General features: G+C 35.3%; 1 protein-coding gene across 1 annotated transcript in view; it reads left to right on the forward strand.

Annotated features, from left to right (window-relative positions):
- Window positions 1-18,567, forward strand: part of PPIP5K2 (diphosphoinositol pentakisphosphate kinase 2) — an 80,474-nt gene that overhangs the window by 16,587 nt on the left and 45,320 nt on the right. The window contains 11 exon segments of the mRNA XM_036846262.1: window positions 915-1,016; window positions 2,159-2,320; window positions 3,739-3,860; window positions 5,121-5,222; window positions 13,507-13,593; window positions 14,191-14,266; window positions 14,350-14,459; window positions 15,189-15,274; window positions 17,647-17,772; window positions 17,911-18,032; window positions 18,304-18,486. Of these exon segments, the coding sequence (XP_036702157.1) occupies window positions 915-1,016; window positions 2,159-2,320; window positions 3,739-3,860; window positions 5,121-5,222; window positions 13,507-13,593; window positions 14,191-14,266; window positions 14,350-14,459; window positions 15,189-15,274; window positions 17,647-17,772; window positions 17,911-18,032; window positions 18,304-18,486 (1,278 nt within the window).

Here is an 18,567-nt window from a genome sequence, read left to right on the forward strand (position 1 = left end):
AAATGGATAGTTCATAGAAAAAGTAATGCCAATGAACTCTTAAATACATGAAAGTATGCTCAAAATTTTACACCCATAATAAAATAAATGTAAATCAAGTCTAAAAGATAATGACATTGAATTACTTTTTGAATTAGCAAGATCAAAAAGATTGAGGTAGTTGGAAAACAAGTACAAGCCCAGACGGTGTTAGCAACATTTCTTCTTAGCAGTATAACTTAGCAATATATCAGGATTAAAAGTGCATGTTCACTCATAAACAATCATGGAAATGCAAAGTAAGAACACAATGAGGTACTTGTTTTATATTCATTAGAGTGGCAAATATTAGGAAGTCTGACAATACCAAATATAGATAATTGTAGATCAGTAGAAACTCTTATACATTGCTGGAGAGACTGGAAATTATTAAAACAGTTTTTAAAAGATTTTGGCATTATTTTGTAAGTTGAATGTGAGCATATTCTATCACCTAGCGATTCCACTTCTAGTATATGCCTTAGAAACACTCCTGCACGCATGTGCCACGGGGATATTTAAAAGAAAGTTCGAAGCAACGTTGCTCTACTAGCTAAAGCTTAGAAAACAACCTAAATATATATTGATAGGCAAATGAATGAATTATGGGCTATTTATACAGAGGAAAATTCTATAGTATTAAGAAAGTAGTTACATGCAGCAATATGGTTGAATCTTAGAAACACTGTTCTTAGTGTTCATTGTATTTTTACGCTATTCAAGTTATAATTACAGCAGAAAATAATATAGCGTCAACTATGTAATGTGTTGTTAAATATTTGTAGATTAAAAAAACTTTTGGAAATATCAGTGATGGAAATAGATGGTAGAAAGCATTATTTTATAAAAATGAGAATAATTTAGTTTTTACATTGATAGACTTCTTTTATTTTCAGATTGGCAGTAGAAGTAGTGTTTATTCCCCAGAAAGCAATGTACGAAAAACAGGCTCATATATATATGAAGAGTTTATGCCCACAGATGGTACTGATGTTAAGGTAGGATTGATTAAAGTATATTTTTATTTTGTAGTTTGAGTTTACCAGCGATCTCAGAAAAAGAGATCACCCTTTAGTTAGCTATATCTAACCTCTATTCTGAATCTCTTTCTTTTTAACTAGGGATTCTTAATCTGTTTTGTATTATGAATGCCATTGGCAGTCTGAAGCCTATGGACCCTTTATATAGGATAATGTTCTTAAATGCTTAAAATAAACCACACAGGATTACCAAGGAGACAAATTTTATTGAAATAAAGTTATCAGAATATTTAAAAACCAACCCAAAATATAGTGGGTAAGGGTCTAATAGCCACCACGATGTTTCCAGGCATTGATCAGTGTAAATGATATTTTGAGAACTTTGACAACTGTAATGTGATTAAAAAAAAAATAGGTGTGATTTCTGTTGGTGACAAATAAGGTCTTAACTGCTTTACCTTCAACCAGTCTGTGTCTAGAGAGTTCTTTCTTAGGTGTAAACCTGATCATGAACTTCTTTTTAAAAATTCTCTTGTGGATCCTCATTGACCACAGGGTGATAATCAGATTTATAAGGCTGGCATAGATACTTCACAGTCTGCCCTCTGTCCTACAAACCTTATTTCTTACATTATAAACCATACCAAATAACGTACTGTTACCTGAATACATCATGCTGTTTTGTTTCTCTGCCCTTTGTCTGTGTTTATTACCTTTGCTTAGAGTGCGTTTCCCTCTCTTGTCTGCTTTTGAATTCATGCTGTCCCTCATCCCCCACCCCCTTTTAAATCTTTATTTTGGCAGTTACTTCCTTCTGTAATTTTTTTATTTATTTGTACCTCTACTTTGTTAAACTAAAACAATTTGAGAAGTATCACATCATGTGCATTCTAGTATTCCCTCATAATGTTCAGTATAATTATTTTTTATAGAGAACAGAACCTCACTTTACCAATTTTTGCTGTATAATTAATTATTTAGAACCTTTTCCAGTGTATTGAAAATTTTCACATGTAAAATAGAAAGATGTGTGAAAAAATAGTCTGGACACTGAGGTATTTTTTATTTATTATTTTTTATTTGAATTTGTTGTCTGCTGTTTTTATTTATATATATATATATTTTTTTAAGTAAAATATGTATTTTAATATTTCTGAAAGGTTTATACAGTAGGTCCAGATTATGCCCATGCTGAAGCTCGAAAATCTCCTGCACTTGATGGCAAGGTGGAGCGAGATAGCGAAGGAAAAGAAGTAAGATACCCTGTTATTCTCAATGCACGAGAGAAATTAATTGCTTGGAAAGTCTGCCTTGCATTTAAGGTAAGATGTTATGCAGGCCATATAGACCCTTGTAAAAATTCTAATTTTTTTTTTTTTTTTGAGTAAATGAGATGTTATTTGGGCTTATAACAGGAGAGATCAGCAGAGAAAATAAAGTGGTATATCTGAATGGTTTATGTACTTTTCAAGGGATTCTTGTAGTGCCATTAATATTAAAAATATATAATAAATGAAGACCTTTGTTTCTCTTTATTCTTTCTGTATTATATAGAAGGAAACCTTGTCAATTTATTCAGAAACTACAATTACAGAGGAAAACTTAACTGAAACAGTAGAATTACAGGAGTATTATTTAACATACCCCTATAACCAAAACTGGTTATAAGTATCTATTCAGAGTTGATAAATGATTTTTTTAAATAAAAAATATCATCAGTCTTCTAGCCTTTGCAATTGATCCTTTAGCCTATTATATATAGTAAAATATGTTCATGAAAGCTATACTAATACACTTCTTAAAGAAAACTTTTTACTTATGACATTTGACTAGTTCTCTCAGTCTGTATTATTAGACTTTGCCTGTACTGTACAGTAAAGATTTAAATAGAGTAGTTCAACTTGCATCTAATAAAGGATAAACTTTACCTTGTTGAAGCCTTGCCTTGGACATGTAACTTAAAGACTAGTGTATATTACTGGTTATTAAATAATAAATAAGTTCTTTGTGTTTTAATAATTTGAAGTCTCTCATGGAAGGAATCTTAGCCTGAAATATGTTTTAATAGCTTTCTTTGAATTGTTTTAATTTTGTAATACCAGGATCCCAAAAGCCTTGACTTAAAATCACATTATACTAATATGTGATATATGAATATAAAATGTAGAAGATCAGAAAATTCCTGGAGCCCAAGCAGGAAATTCATACCTTTCAACTGTTTTCTCCCAAATAAAGTACATTTATTTCAGGTGCTCACACCTGATGAGCACCTGCGGTTGTGGTTATCAGGGTTTAAAAGATTCATAGGGGTAATGGGACATTTTCTCTGGGATATGTCTTCAAAACTTTCTCCTGTTTAGTTTTTTTTTTTTTTGGATTAAAATGATATAATTTCTACTAGCACAGAATTTATCGAAGCCTTTAAAAATTTTTACTTTTGTTTTTTAATAAAACGTTAATTGAAGAACTTCTTGATTTCTTGGCCTCTCTAATCCCGTAAGCATTATTGTTCTACATCTACTTCATAGGAAGAACTTAAATAATCATATGACATGTATATTTTCAGAGTATTCAAGTTACAGATAAGTATAGTTTCTTTGTTTTTACTTACTATGAAGTAAACTGATTAACAGTAATATACTTTTAGGCAGTTATAAAATTTGATGTGTTCTAATAGGACTGGAAAACTGTAAGTCATAATTCAAATGGAACTTTAAAGTTTATAATTTATTTTAAATAGCAAACAGTTTGTGGCTTTGATTTGTTACGGGCCAATGGACAGTCCTATGTCTGTGATGTCAATGGCTTCAGTTTTGTGAAAAATTCCATGAAGTATTATGATGATTGTGCAAAAATACTTGGGTAAGATTTTCTTCTTTATATTTCTTCCTCTTTACTTTTGTTACAGCTAATGCATACTAGTTATTCAGAAACCAAATAATGGTAAACGTCAAGTGATCAGGGTTTTGTAAACACTGCAGAGTAAAAATCAGTGTTCATAAAATGACATCCCCAAAGACCATGCCAAATCCTGAATTACACTTTGGGTTATGAAAGACAAATCAATATATGACCAGTATAGATAAAGGCTTAAAGGTATTTAACTTCATAGATTTAGAAATGCTGTAACAGTGATTTTTAGTGATTATTACAGTGGTTATTCATCAAAATGGCTAATTTATTTGATTATTTAGTTTCTCAAGTTTTTGATATGTAATTATAGTACTTAATGGTACAAAATTAACCAGAATAAGTAACCAGAATAAAATAGAAATATTTGGAATTTAGAATTCTTTTGAATGATTCTGCTTTCTACACGCATATGTTACTTTAAAATAATCTCATGAGATTATGAAGTGAATATAAAAGAAATTATTGCATATAAAAATGCCATTTTTATATTCTTTGACTTATTTTCTTGTATCCTGATTTAGACGACTTGAAAGACAAGAACTATTTTTAAACCATTTCAAAGTATATTTGACAAAGCTGTAAAAAACTTACACTTTAAAATGTATTTTAATAATTGGGGTCAGCTGTTATAGTATATTTCAAAGGTTTGTGAACTTACCCTTAAAGTGAAATTTGGGGGAGCTTACTAAATTTTAGCATGAATAAATGCTAAATTTAAACAAAACAAAAAGTCTTATAATTACTTAAACGTGTTTTCATTATTAACCTTATTAGCAAAGAGTAATAAGAAATTTGTTAAACATGAGCAATAGTGTTTAAAATAGCTTTGCAGGTGATAAATAAAAACTGAAAGAAATGATCAGTGGCCACACAGAAGAGATAATCTTGGATTTCAGAATCTTTGTAAGTAGATACGCAGTTACAGTGATTTACTTGAATCCTATGTAATTTATATTTTTAAAATGAGAGTAAATAAGTAAAGCCAAATTCATGACATCCTGTTAGTGTGTTCTATACAACAGTTTAGCACTGCTGATCTAATTTTTCTTCATCAGGATTGATTTTTTAGGTTACTTTTTATGTGCTGTATTCACATAATCACTAGATAGTTTGACTTTAACTCCTATAATACTCAGTTATTTGTCATTAAATACCCAGGTTTGTCTTAAAATGAACTAGTTTAATTTTTCTTTTCTTTTTGTCTTGAAGGAATATTGTAATGCGAGAGCTTGCTCCACAGTTTCATATCCCCTGGTCGATACCCTTAGAAGCTGAAGATATCCCGATTGTACCAACTACATCTGGAACTATGTAAGTTTAAGTATTTTCATTTAGAAACGCCTTGGGTTTTCCCCATTGGTTTGTGCTATTACAGTGAAGATTACATTTCTGAATAATTATTAGACACTCTACTGTGTATGTTTTCATATGATTGACTTTGCAGATGGAGAAATAGATTATATGCTTTTACATGGGGCTATTTAGACTAAAGATCTTTTCTGTTGTTACAAATGAAATCCTGAAAAATGCTTAGATAATTAGAGAACTATTGAATTAAGCCATAAGAATAAAGGAGGTGCCAGCAGATGTGTTCCCTAAAGGTTCGTGGTCAGTGGTCATACAACTTTGGTGCTCTCAGCATATAAAGGAAAAATATACAGTTATATCTTGAAGTAAATTAATTAGACCAACATTGCCAAAGTGTTTCATAAATTCTAGTGAAAGTTACTGCTTGAAATTCACCTGTCACTCAGGTGAGTTGACCAAATGCTTCATATTCCCAGCTTAGAGCTTTATGTTAGCGTATTAAATATTCTTAGGAGTCCTGATTGGGGCGGAGAGGAGGACAAAAATACTTAATTTTGTTTTTAAACCAATATTTCCAAACTTATTTAACACAAAACATGTTTTTGGGTAACTTATTCTATAGAGTTGTGTTCTGTGTCTCACAGTTTGGCAAATGTTAAATTGTACCCTACCATTCTTGCTAAGACAGTTTTATCTTCCAGTAACTTGAGTTTGAAATATTTTTCTTCTTAACATGCGCAAAATAAATATAGCAGCTTTATTTTGTTTGATTTAATGAAATCTCAGTCTATAGTGATCTATGCTACAGGGCAGATAATTAAGGAAGTTACGGGATTACAGTCCATTTACTTTTTTTTTTTTAATATTTATTTTATTTATTTATTTATTTTAACATCTTTATTGGAGTATAATTGCTTTGCTATGGTGTGTTAGTTTCTGCTTTATAACAAAGTGAATCAGCTATACATATGCATATATCCCCATATCTCTTCCCTCTTGCGTCTCCCTCCCTCCCACCCTCTCTACCCCACCCCTCTAGGTGGTCACAAAGCACCGAGCTGATCTCCCTGTGCTATGCGGCTGCTTCCCACTAGCTATCGATTTTACATTTGGTAGTGTATATATGTCCATGCCACTCTCTCACTTTGTCCCAGCTTACCCTTCCCCCTCCCTGTGTCCTCAAGTCCATTCTCTAGTAGGTCTGCGTTTTTATTCCCGTCCTGCTCCTAGGTTCTTCGTAACCATTTTTTTTCTTAGATTTCATGTATATGTGTTAGCATACGGTATTTGTTTTTCTGTTTCTGACTTACTTCACTCTGTATGACAGACTCTAGGTCCATCCACCTCACTACAAATAACTCAATTTCGTTTCCTTTTATGCCTGAGTAATATTCCATTGTATATATGTGCCACATCTTCTTTATCCATTCATCTGTCGACGGACACATAGGTTGCTTCCATGTCCTGGCTATTGTAAATAGAGCTGCAGTGAACATTGTGGTACATGACCCTTTTTGAATTATGGTTTTCTCAGGGTATATGCCCAGTAGTGGGATTGCTGGGTTGTATGGTAGTTCTATTTTTAGTTTTTTAAGGAACGTCCATACTATTCTCCATAGTGGGTATATCAATTTACATTCCAACCAACAGTGCAAGAGGGTTCCCTTTTCTCCATACTGTCTGCAGCATTTATTGTTTGTAGATATTTTGATAATGGCCATTCTGACCGGTGTGAGGTGATACCTCATTATAGTTTTGATTTGCATTTCTCTAATGATTACTGATGTTGAGCATCCATTCATGTGTTTGTTGGCAATCTGTATATCTTTTTTGGAGAAATGTCTGTTTAGGTCTTATGCCCATCTTTGGATTAGGTTGTTTGTTTTTTTGATATTGAGCTGCATGAGCTGCTTATAAATTTTGGAGATTAATCCTTTGTCAGTTGCTTCATTTGCAAATATTTTCTCCCATTCTGAGGGTTGTCTTTTCATCTTGTTTATGGTTTCCTTTGCTGTGCAAAAGCTTTTAAGTTTCATTAGGTCCCATTTGTTTATTTTTGTTTTTATTTCCATTTCTGTAGAAGGTGGGTCAATAAGGATCTTGCTGTGATTTATGTCATAGAGTGCTCTGCCTATGTTTTCCTCTAAGAGTTTTATAGTGTCTGGCCTTACATTTAGGTCGTTAATCCATTTTGAGTTTATTTTTGTGTATGGTGTTAGGGAGTGTTCTAATTTGATTCTTCTACATGTAGCTGTCCAGTTTTCCCAGCTCCACTTATTGAAGAGGTTGTCTTTTCTCCATTGTATATTCTTGCCTCCTTTATCAAAAATAAGGTGACCATATGTGCGTGGGTTTATCTCTGAGCTTTCTGTCCTGTTCCATTGATCTATATTTCTGTTTTTGTGCAAGTACCATACTGTGTTGATTACTGTAGCTTTGTAGTATAGTCTGAAGTCAGGGAGCCTGATTCCTCCAGCTCCACTTTTCTTTCTCAAGACTGCTTTGGCTATTTGGGGTCTTCTGTGTTTCCATACAAATTGTGAAATTTTTTGTTCTAGTTCTGTGAAAAATGCCATTGGTAATTTGATAGGGATTGCATTGAATCTGTAGCTTGCTTTGGGTAGTATAGTCATTTTCACAATGTTGATTCTTCCAATCCAAGAACATGGTATATCTCTCCATCTGTTGGTATCATCTTTAATTTCTTTCATCAGTGTCATAGTTTTCTGCATACAGGTCTTTTGTCTCCTTAGGTAGGTTTGTTCCTAGGTATTTTATTCTTTTTGTTGCAATGGTAAATGGGAGTGTTTCCTTAATTTCTCTCTCAGATTTTTCATCATAAGTGTATAGGAATGCAAGAGATTTCTGTGCATTTATTTTCTGTCCTGCTACTTTACCAAATTCATTGATTAGCTCTAGTAGTTTTCTGGTAGCATCTTTAGGATTCTCTATGTATAGTATGTCATCTGCAAACTGTGACAGCTTTACTTCTTCTTTTCCGATTTGGATTCCTTTTATTTCTTTTTCTTCTCTGATTGCTGTGGCTAAAACTTCCAGAACAATGTTGAATAATAGTGGTGAGAGTGGGCAACCGTGTCTTGTTCCTGATCTTAGTGGAAATGGTTTCAGTTTTTCACCATTGAGGACGGTGTTGGCTGCGGGTTTGTCATATATGGCCTTGATTATGTTGAGGTAAGTTCCCTCCATGCCTACTTTCTGGAGGTTTTTTATCATAAATGGGTGTTGAATTTTGTCGAAAGCTTTTTCTGCATCTATTGAGATGATCATATGGTTTTTATTCTTCCGTTTGTTAATATGGTGTATCGCATTGATTGATTTGCATGTATTGAAGAATCCTTGCATTCCTGGGATAAACCCCACTTGATCATAGTGTACGATCCTTTTAATATGCTGTTGGATTCTGTTTGCTAGTATTTTGTTGAGGATTTCTGCATGTATATTCATCAGTGATATTGGCCTGTAGTTTTCTTTCTTTGTGACACCTTTGGTTTGGTATCAGGGTGATGGTGGCCTCGTAGAATGAGTTTGGGAGTGTTCCTCCCTCTGCTATATTTTGGAAGAGTTTGAGAAGGATAGGGGTTAGCTCTCCTCTAAGTGTTTGATAAAATTCACCTGTGAAGCCATCTGGTCCTGGGCTTTTGTTTGTTGGAAGACTTTTAATCACAGTCTCAATTTCAGTGCTTGTGATTGGTCTGTTTATATTTTCTGTTTCTTTCTGGTTTAGTCTCGGAAGGCTGTACTTTTCTAAGAATTTGTCCGTTTCTTTGTGGTTGTCCATTTTATTGGCATATAGGTGCTTGTAGTGATCTCTCATGATCCTTTGTATTTCTGCAGTGTCAGTGGTTACTTCTCCTTTTTCATTTCTAATTCTATTGATTTGAGTCTTCTCCCTTTTTTCTTGATGAGCCTGGCTAATGGTTTATCAATTTTGTTTATCTTCTCAAAGAACGAGCTTTTTGTTTTATTGATCTTTGCTATTGTTTCCTTCATATCTTTTTTATTTATTTCTGATCTGATCTTTATGATTTCTTTCCTTCTGCCAACTTTGGGGTTTTTTTGTTCTTCTTCCTCTAATTGCTTTAGGTGTAAGGTTAGGTTGTTTGTTTGAGATGTTTCTTGTTTCTTAAGGTAAGATTGTATTGCTATAAACTTCCCTCTTAGAACTGCTTTTGCTGCATTCCATAGGTTTTGGGTCATCGTGTTTTCATTGCCATTTGTTTCTAGGTGTTTTTTGATTTCCTCTTTGATTTCTTCAGTGATCTCTTGGTTATTAAGTAGTGTATTGTTTAGCCTCCATATGTTTGTATTTTTACAGATTTTTTTCCTGTAATTGATATCTAGTCTCATAGCATTGTGGTCGGAAAAGATACTTGATACGATTTCAATTTTCTTAAATTTACCAAGGCTTGATTGGTGACCCAAGATATGATCTATCCTGGAGAATGTTCCATGAGCACTTGAGAAGAAAGTGTATTCTGTTGTTTTTGTATGGAATGTCCTATAAATATCAATTAAGTCCATCTTGTTTAATGTATCATTTAAAGCTTGTGTTTCCTTATTTATTTTCATTTTGGAAGATCTGTCCATTGATGAAAGTGGGGTGTTAAAGTCCCCTGTTATGATTGTGTTACTGGCGATTTCCCCTTTTATGGCTGTTAGCATTTGCCTTATGTATTGAGGTTGCTCCTATGTTGGGTGCATAAATGTTTACAATTGTTATATCTTCTTCTTTGATTGATCCCTTGATCATTATGTAGTGTCCTTCTTTGTCTCTTGTAATAGTCTTTATTTTAAAGTCTATTTTGTCTGATATGAGCATTGCTACTCTAGCTTTCTTTTGATTTCCATTTGCATGGAATACCTTTTTCCATCCCCTCACTTTCAGTCTGTATGTGTCCCTAGGTCTGAAGTGGGTCTCTTGTAGACAGCATATGTACGGGTCTTGTTTTTGTATCCATTCAGCCAGTCTGTGTCTTTTGGTGGGAGCATTTAATCCATTTACATTTAAGGTAATTATCAATATGCATGTTTCTATTACCATTTTCTTAATTGTTTGGGGTTTGTTATTGTAGGTCTTTTCCTTCTCTTGTGTTTCCTGCATAGAGAAGTTCCTTTAGCATTTGTTGTAGAGCTGGTTTGGTGGTGCTGCATTCTCTTAGCTTTTGCTTGTCTGTAGAAGTTTTAATTTCTCCATCAAATCTGAATGAGATCCTTGCTGGGTAGAGTAATCTTGATTGTAGGCTTTCTCCTTTCATCACTTTAAATATGTCCTGCCACCTCCTTCTGGCTTGCAGAGTTTCTGCTGAAAGATCAGCTCTGACCTTATGGGGATTCCCTTGTGTGTTATTTGTTGTTTTTCCCTTGCTGCTTTTAATATTTTTTCTTTGTATTTAATTTTTGATAGTTTGATTAATATGTGTCTTGGCGTGTTTCTCCTTGGATTTATCCTGTATGGGACTCTGCGCTTCCTGGACTTGATTAACTATTTCCTTTCTCATATTGGGGAAGTTTTCAACTATAATCTCTTCACATATTTTCTCAGTCCCTTTCTTTTTCTCTTCTTCTTCTGGGATCCCTATAATTCGCATGTTGGTGCATTTAATGTTGTTCCAGAGGTCTCTGAGACTGTCCTCAATTCTTCTCATTCTTTTTTCTTTCTTCTGCTCTGCAGTAGTTATTTCCAGTATTTTATCTTCCAGGTCACTTACCCGTTTTTCTGCTGCAGTTATTCTGCTATTGATTACTTCTAGAGAATTTTTAATTTCATTTATTGTGTTTTTCATCATTGTTTGTTTGCTTTTTAGGTCTTCTAGGTCCTTGTTAAACATTTCTTGTATTTTCTCCATTCTGTATCCAGGATTTTGGACCGTCTTTACTATGCTTACTCTGAATTCTTTTTCAGGTAGACTGCCTATTTACTCCTCATTTGTTTGGTCTGGTGGGTTTTTACCTTGCTCCTTCCATCTGCTGTGTGTTTCTCTGTCTTCTCATTTTGCTTCACTTACTGTGTTTGGGGTCTCCTTTTCTCAGGCTGCAGGTTCGTAGTTCCCGTTTTTTTTGGTGTCTGCCTCCAGTGGCTAAGGTAGGTTCAGTGGGTTGTGTAGGCTTCCTGGTGGAGGGGACTAGTGCCTATGTTCTGGTGGATGAGGCTGGATCTTGTCTTTCTTGTGGGCAGGTCTGTGTCCGGTGGTGTGTTTTCGGGCAGCCTTTCTGCTAGTGGGTGGGGTTGTGTTCCTGTCTTGCTAGTTGTTTGGCATAGGGTGTCCAGCACTGTAGTTTGCTGGTCATTGAATGGAGCTGGGTCTTGGCGTTGAGTTGGAGATCTCTGGGAGATTTTTGCCGTTTGACATTACGTGGAGCTGGGAGGTCCCTGATGGACCAATGTCCTGAACTCCGCTCTCCCACCTCAGAGGCACAGTCCTGACACGCGGCCGGAGCACCAAAATCATGTCATCCACACAGCTCTGAATAAAAGGGGGAAAAATAAATAAATAAAATAAAATAGTTATTAAAATAAAAAATAATTATTAAAAATAAAAAAAATTTAAATAATAGAAAAAAGAAAGAAGAGAGCAAGGAAACCATAAAACAAATCCACTAATGATAAGAAGTGCTAAAAAGTATATTAAAAAAAAGTGGGCAGACAGAATCCTAGGACAAATGGTAAAAACAAAGCTATACAGACAGAATTACACACAGAAGCATACACAGTCACAAAAAGAGAAAAAGGAAATATATATATATATATCGGTGCTCCCAAAGTCCACTGCCTCAATTTGGGATGATTCATTGTCTCTTCAGGTATTCCAGAGATGCAGCGTACATCAAGTTGATTGTGGAGATTTAATCTGCTGCTCCTGAGGCTGCCGGGAGAGATTTCCCTTTCTCTTCTTTGTTCGCACAGCTCCTGGGGTTCAGCTTTGGATTTGGCCCCTCCTCTGCATCGCCTGAGGGTGTCTGTTCTTCGCTCAGACAGGACGGGGTTAAAGGAGCAGCTGATTAGGGGGCTCTGGCTCACTCAGGCTGGGGGGAGGGAAGCGTACGGAACGTGGGGTGAGCCCGTGGTGGCAGAGGCCAGCGTGATGTTGCAGTGGCCTGAGGAATGCCTTGTGTTCTCCCGGGGAAGTTGTCCCTGGGTCACGGAACCCTGGCAATGGCGGGCTGCACAGGCTCCGGGAGGGGAGGTGTGGATAGTGACCTGTGCTTGCACACAGGCTTCTTGGTGGCTGCAGCAGCAGCCTTAGCATTTCATGCCCGTCTCTGGGGTCTGCGCTGATAGCCACGGCTTGCGCCCATCTCTGGAGCTCCTTGAAGCGGCGATCTTAATTCCCTCTCCTCGCACACCGTGAAACAAAGAGGCAAGAAATAGTGTGTTGCCTCTTAGGCAGGTCCAGGCTTTTTCCCTGACTCACTTCCAGCTAGCTGTGGCGCACTAGCCCCCTTCGGGCTGTGTTCACGCAGCCAACCCCTGTCCTCTCCCTGGGATCTGACCTCCGAAGCCTGAGCCTCAGCTCCCAGCCCCCGCCCGCCCCGGCGGGTGAACAGACAAGCCTCTCGGGCTGGTGAGTGCTGGTCGGCACCGATCCTCTGTGTGGGAATCTCTTCGCTTTGCCCTCTGCACGGGAATCTCTTCGCTTTGCCCTCTGCACCCCTGTGGCTGCGCTCTCCTCCGTGGCTCCGAAGCTTCCCCCCTCCGCCACCCACAGTCTTCGCCCGCGAAGGGGCTTCCCAGTGTGTGGAAAACTTTCCTCCTTCACAGCTCCCTCCCACTGGTGCATGTCCTGTCCCTATTCTTTTGTCTCTGTTTTTTTCTTTTTTCTTTTGCCCTACCCAGGTACGTGGGGAGTTTCTTGCCTTTTGGGAGGTCTGAGGCCTTCTGCCAGCGTTCAGTAGGTGTTGTGTAGGAGTTGTTCCACATGTAGATTTATTTCTGATGTGTTTGTGGGGAGGAAGGTCATCTCCATGTCTTACCCTTCCACCATCTTGAAGGTCTCCCCTCCATTTACTTTTATCCCAGAGTTAGCATAGTCATCTCAAGAGAAGAAGCAGGTATTGTGTAGCTTAATATTACTCCCCCTTCAGCCTCTTAAATTCTTTTTAGGATTTGATTTGATAAAATTAAGACTAGTTGTTACAAGCACTATGCTTCATGGAGAATATCTTAAAGTGGTAAAAGATGGTTCTAAATAAATAATTAGATGTATTAGTCTGAATTATATAACACAAATCTTTGTCAGAAAGTTGAACGTTATTTTTTTAATTTTAGGATGGAACTTAGATGTGTCATAGCTGTCATTCGTCATGGAGACCGAACACCAAAACAAAAAATGAAAATGGAAGTGAGGCATCAAAAGTATGTTTAAAGCGGAATAATTTAACCTTTCAGAGATAAGTTAAGATTTCTGATAGGTGCTTAGTTATTTTGATTACTACCTCATATAGAAAAACTGTTTACCACAGTTTTGGCCATTAATATTTAAACCACTGGAAAAAATAAAATCCAACAAAATCCATTTTAAATTGTGTATTTTAGCATCTGAAAATTACTGTGGCAATATCCATATATGGTCATCATCCTGACCTAGCTTTTATTTATTGTTGTAAATATTCAGTCTTGTGTTATTCTCTTACATTGCTTTCTGAGAATCATTAACTTCTCAGCCTTCTAGATGAAAATTAGTAGAATGAAAGTTTGTTACTTCTTTTCAGTTAATCTAGTGATTATTAGTTTGATACGGTTTAGGAAAATACTAAGTTTTATCAATCAAAGTAGAGGAGCAACATCATATAGTGAAAGAGGGCACACAGTGAAGTCCATAGACCCCAAGTCCCATATCTATTATTAATTATTGGTTTAGTCCCATATCTATCATTTATTGTAATTATTTGTTTTAGTTTATAGAGGTAATATTGTTGCAAATGCCTAACAGTGCTCTGTCTTTCTTATAAGATTCTTTGATCTTTTTGAAAAGTGTGATGGATATAAATCTGGGAAATTAAAGCTCAAAAAACCAAAACAATTACAGGCAAGTGCATCTGATTTCTTGTTGGGTTTTAAATTGCTAATCACAAAGTTACATAAAAATTCAATTCTTTATTTATTTTACAGGAAGTGCTGGATATTGCACGACAACTTCTTATAGAGTTGGGACAAAATAATGATTCCGAAATTGAAGAAAACAAGTCTAAACTTGAACAACTTAAGACCGTGTTAGAGATGTAAGTATCTTTTTGAAACGCATAATTTTGGTAACTACTTATAGTGCTTTTTTTTTTAATATGTGTGACTTTTCACGTTAATTTCCTTCACAGTTTGAACTTTTTTCTCTTTATCACTGTATCTGAGGAGAAATTAGTGGACGTCTAACAAGAATTTTATTTTCACCAGTGAGAAAAGAGATTGTTGTATTGAGGGTTCTGTTTTAGTTTTAGTTTTGATGAGAAGATCAAAAGAGGGCATCACATTTAGATCTTGTATGAAGTACTACTTAGGATGAAGGCCACATTGCTAAGTTAACCACAGATTCAGTGCTGTTTAAGTGAAAAATAATTTTGAACTATGTTTTAATCAAGTGAAATTGGTACCACCAATATTCCTCTTATAAGCTTTATTTCTTTGACCACTTAAAATCGTTATTTCTTTTACTTTTTTAAAGACACATACATTTATGTTTTTGTATGTTTATATACTTTGGCATCTATTCAAAATTCTCCAACTTTTAAAGAGAAACTTTTATTGTATTTTTATTTTTAATGTGGTTAGAATAATTACCTAGGATACAGATTTTGTGCTAGGATATTTTGAAGAATTCAGCAAGGTAATTACAAATAGGAAGCATTAATATGTAAGATTTAGTTTTTGTCTAGGTGGATTTTAGTTTTTCTTTAGGAGGTTGCATTGCATGCTTATTGAATATTGTCTGTTCTGTTTGCCACTTTATTTTTCAGGTATGGCCATTTTTCTGGAATAAATCGTAAGGTCCAATTAACCTATCTCCCTCATGGTTGTCCTAAGACATCTAGTGAAGAAGAAGGTATGTCACTATTAATGCCTATTGTGTTTTATTTACACACGACTTACTACTCGTTGTTGATTACCTTTGTAATCTTCTGTCTAATAGTTTAGGGGTTGGCCTGCTGAACAGAGGAAAAATAACATGGAGTTGTGTTAACTATGCCTTCTATCCTTTAAATAAAAGATGTTTTACTTTTTATCCTTTAGGTAAAGGATACCTTTTATTATTTTGAAAACTGCTTAGGACTTCTCTTTTACTCTTCTGAAAGCTTATTTATTTATAACTAAATGTTATTTAATGGGTCCCTATCCCATACAGGGTATACAGGAAGAAAACTTAAGTATGAAAAGACTGTTTAAAAAAATATGTAATCACCATATTTCTAAAATAGATATTTTTCTCCACTCAGTAAATCAGAATAAGCATTTAAAATTAGTCTCCTAAGAGCAGTGAGCACAAAAGTTCATTTACTTTTCAAAAGAAAAATGGGCAGGGGTTTTGAAGCCATTTTACGGAGAAATGGAGATGCCCAATACAATAATGATAATAATAATAATCAGTCTTGCCTGTCACACTGGCAAAGTGTTTTCTTATTTTGTTCTTTTTCAAATGATAATAAAGAATGCTGATGAGAGTACAATGTGACAGGATTTCAGTTTACTGGTAGGATTGTAAATTGACATAACTCTTTTTTTTTTTTTTTTTTACTTTGTTTTATTTATTTTATTTTTGGCTGCATTGGGTCTTTGTTGCTGTGCGTGGGCTTTCTCTAGATGTGGCGAGTGTGGGCTACTCTTCTTTGCCGTGCGCCGGCTTCTTATTGCGGTGGATTCTTTTGTTGCGGAGCACGGGCTCTAGGTGTGCGGGCTTCAGTAGTTGTGGCTCGTGGGCTCAGTAGTTGTGGCTCGTGGGCTCTAGAGCTCAGGCTCTGTAGTTGTGGCACACGGGCTTGGTTGCTCTGTGGCATGTGGGATCTTCCCGGACCAGGGCTCCAACCCATGTCCCCTGCATTGGCAGGCAGATTCTTAACCACTGTGCCACCAGGGAAGCTTTGACATAATTCTTTGAAAAGTAATTTGGCAATATATATCAAAATTTCAGGGGACTTCCCTGGCAGTCCAGTGGTTAAGCCTCCACTCTTCCACTGCAGGGGACACGGTTTCGAGCCCTGGTCGGGGAACTAAGATCTGGCATATTACGCAGCGCGGCTGGGGAAAAAAAAAACACTTCAGAAATTTTTCATATGCTTTGACCTTAATTCTACTTATAAGAATCTATCCTAAGGGGGTAATCAGATATTGAGGGAAAGATTGTTCTATAGGGATATTCACAGTGGCATTATTTATAGTAGCAAAAATTGAAGTAATGATTATTTTAAATGCAAACATTTGATTATGTTGATCTTTATATATTCTAAAATTTGATATATTGCTCTTGTCACACCTTGTGATTAATAGCAACACATTAATTTTCTATATTTTGATGTTTATATCAAAAAAATCCATAAACAACTATAATTAACAAGTCAATTAATTACCTTTCTATAAATGAATGTTGACTTGCATGGTAAAGCACATACAACTACTAACTAGCCCCAGGGGAAAGGGTGATTTTCTATCACTTTTAATGAATCATCAAATTCTTTAGTGCTTATAGTGCTAATTTTTAAATGACCTTTGTTTCTGTAATCCAACACAGATCTTAGGACGTGATAAAGAGCAAGTCAAAATTAAATATAGAAACTCAGACCTCCCCTATATCTGAGAAAATACTTTGGTCTGGAACATACAGATTCTACAACTCCAAATTTAAAAAGCTGTTCTTGGCTATATTTTATTGTATATGTCACCCATAAGTTTAAATTATAATAAATATTAAGCTCTGTCATCTGACATCTTCTTGAAAGTTATGCAAATCACTGATTACTAATCATAAAAATGCGTATATCTTCTTCACTTCAGATAACATTAAACTTTTATGTGACAGCACTGCAGGAGGCTCTTAATATAAAGCCAAGATCTGAATCCTGTCATCAAGGAGCTCTTAATCTAGTATATGTAGTACAACTAAATACATTGGGCAAATACCATTGCTCTCATACCACTGAGGGCAGGGAAGGGAGAAGTTTCCTTTTAGAGAACTGGGAAGGAGGCTTCTTTCTAGAGTGTGGGAGAGATTTTGAAATTTTAGTAAGATTTTAACAGGTGGAGCAAGGGGTATTCCTAGCAGAAGCAACAGCCTACAAGATAGGTATGTTTAAGGAACAAAATAATTTACATAAGGGCCATATTCCACTGCAGAATAGACACAAAGAAAAAATTAATCTTGAAATATGTCTGTTTAGAAGAAAAAAACTTGACATTTGCTTTATTCATTCACATGTATCTTAGACAGCCGAAGAGAAGAGCCATCCTTACTTCTGGTTCTAAAATGGGGAGGAGAACTAACCCCTGCAGGCAGGGTCCAGGCTGAAGAACTTGGAAGAGCTTTCAGGTGTATGTATCCTGGAGGTCAAGGTAAATCTTGGAGTTTCTTTAATTCAGTTAAATTCATACATCATATTTTCAAATCCTAATTTTGAGATGTTATTAAATACTTATAGAAATACAGTGAGATAAAAATATAGCTTAAGTGATTTGAGGATTTATTTTCAGGAGATTATGCAGGATTTCCTGGTTGTGGTTTACTTAGATTACATAGTACCTACCGACATGACCTTAAAATATATGCCTCTGATGAAGGACGAGTCCAGATGACTGCAGCTGCTTTTGCAAAGGTATAAATAAATGTTTTTTAGAATTATTAGAATTTTCATCTAATATAGCATTTTAAAAGATTTTTACTAAGGTATTATTTTAATATTCTAAATTTGAAACTTCTATCTAAAGCCCTGAAATGGCAATGACAAATTGCATTATTAATAAAGTTTATTGTAAATAGTAAGCTTATACCTTGTGAAATTCAGCATGTAACAAGATAATTATTAAGATACCTTCTATTTTGCATACTAATTCTTAATCTGTTTTGGCTTTATTTTATGTATTTAGGGGCTATTAGCTCTAGAAGGAGAACTTACACCCATTCTTGTTCAGATGGTGAAAAGTGCAAACATGAATGGCCTTTTAGATAGTGATAGTGACTCTTTGAGCAGTTGTCAGCAACGTGTGAAAGCAAGACTTCATGAAATACTTCAGAAAGACAGAGATTTTACTGCTGAAGATTATGAAAAGGTGGGTCTTACCAAACTCTTACATTGTCAAATATTACATGCACATACACATAGAAAAGTGCATAAAATGTAAACTTAGAGC

This window comes from Balaenoptera musculus, chromosome 3 (genome assembly GCF_009873245.2).
Source record: "Balaenoptera musculus isolate JJ_BM4_2016_0621 chromosome 3, mBalMus1.pri.v3, whole genome shotgun sequence".
Classification (NCBI taxonomy): Eukaryota; Metazoa; Chordata; class Mammalia; order Artiodactyla; family Balaenopteridae; genus Balaenoptera; species Balaenoptera musculus.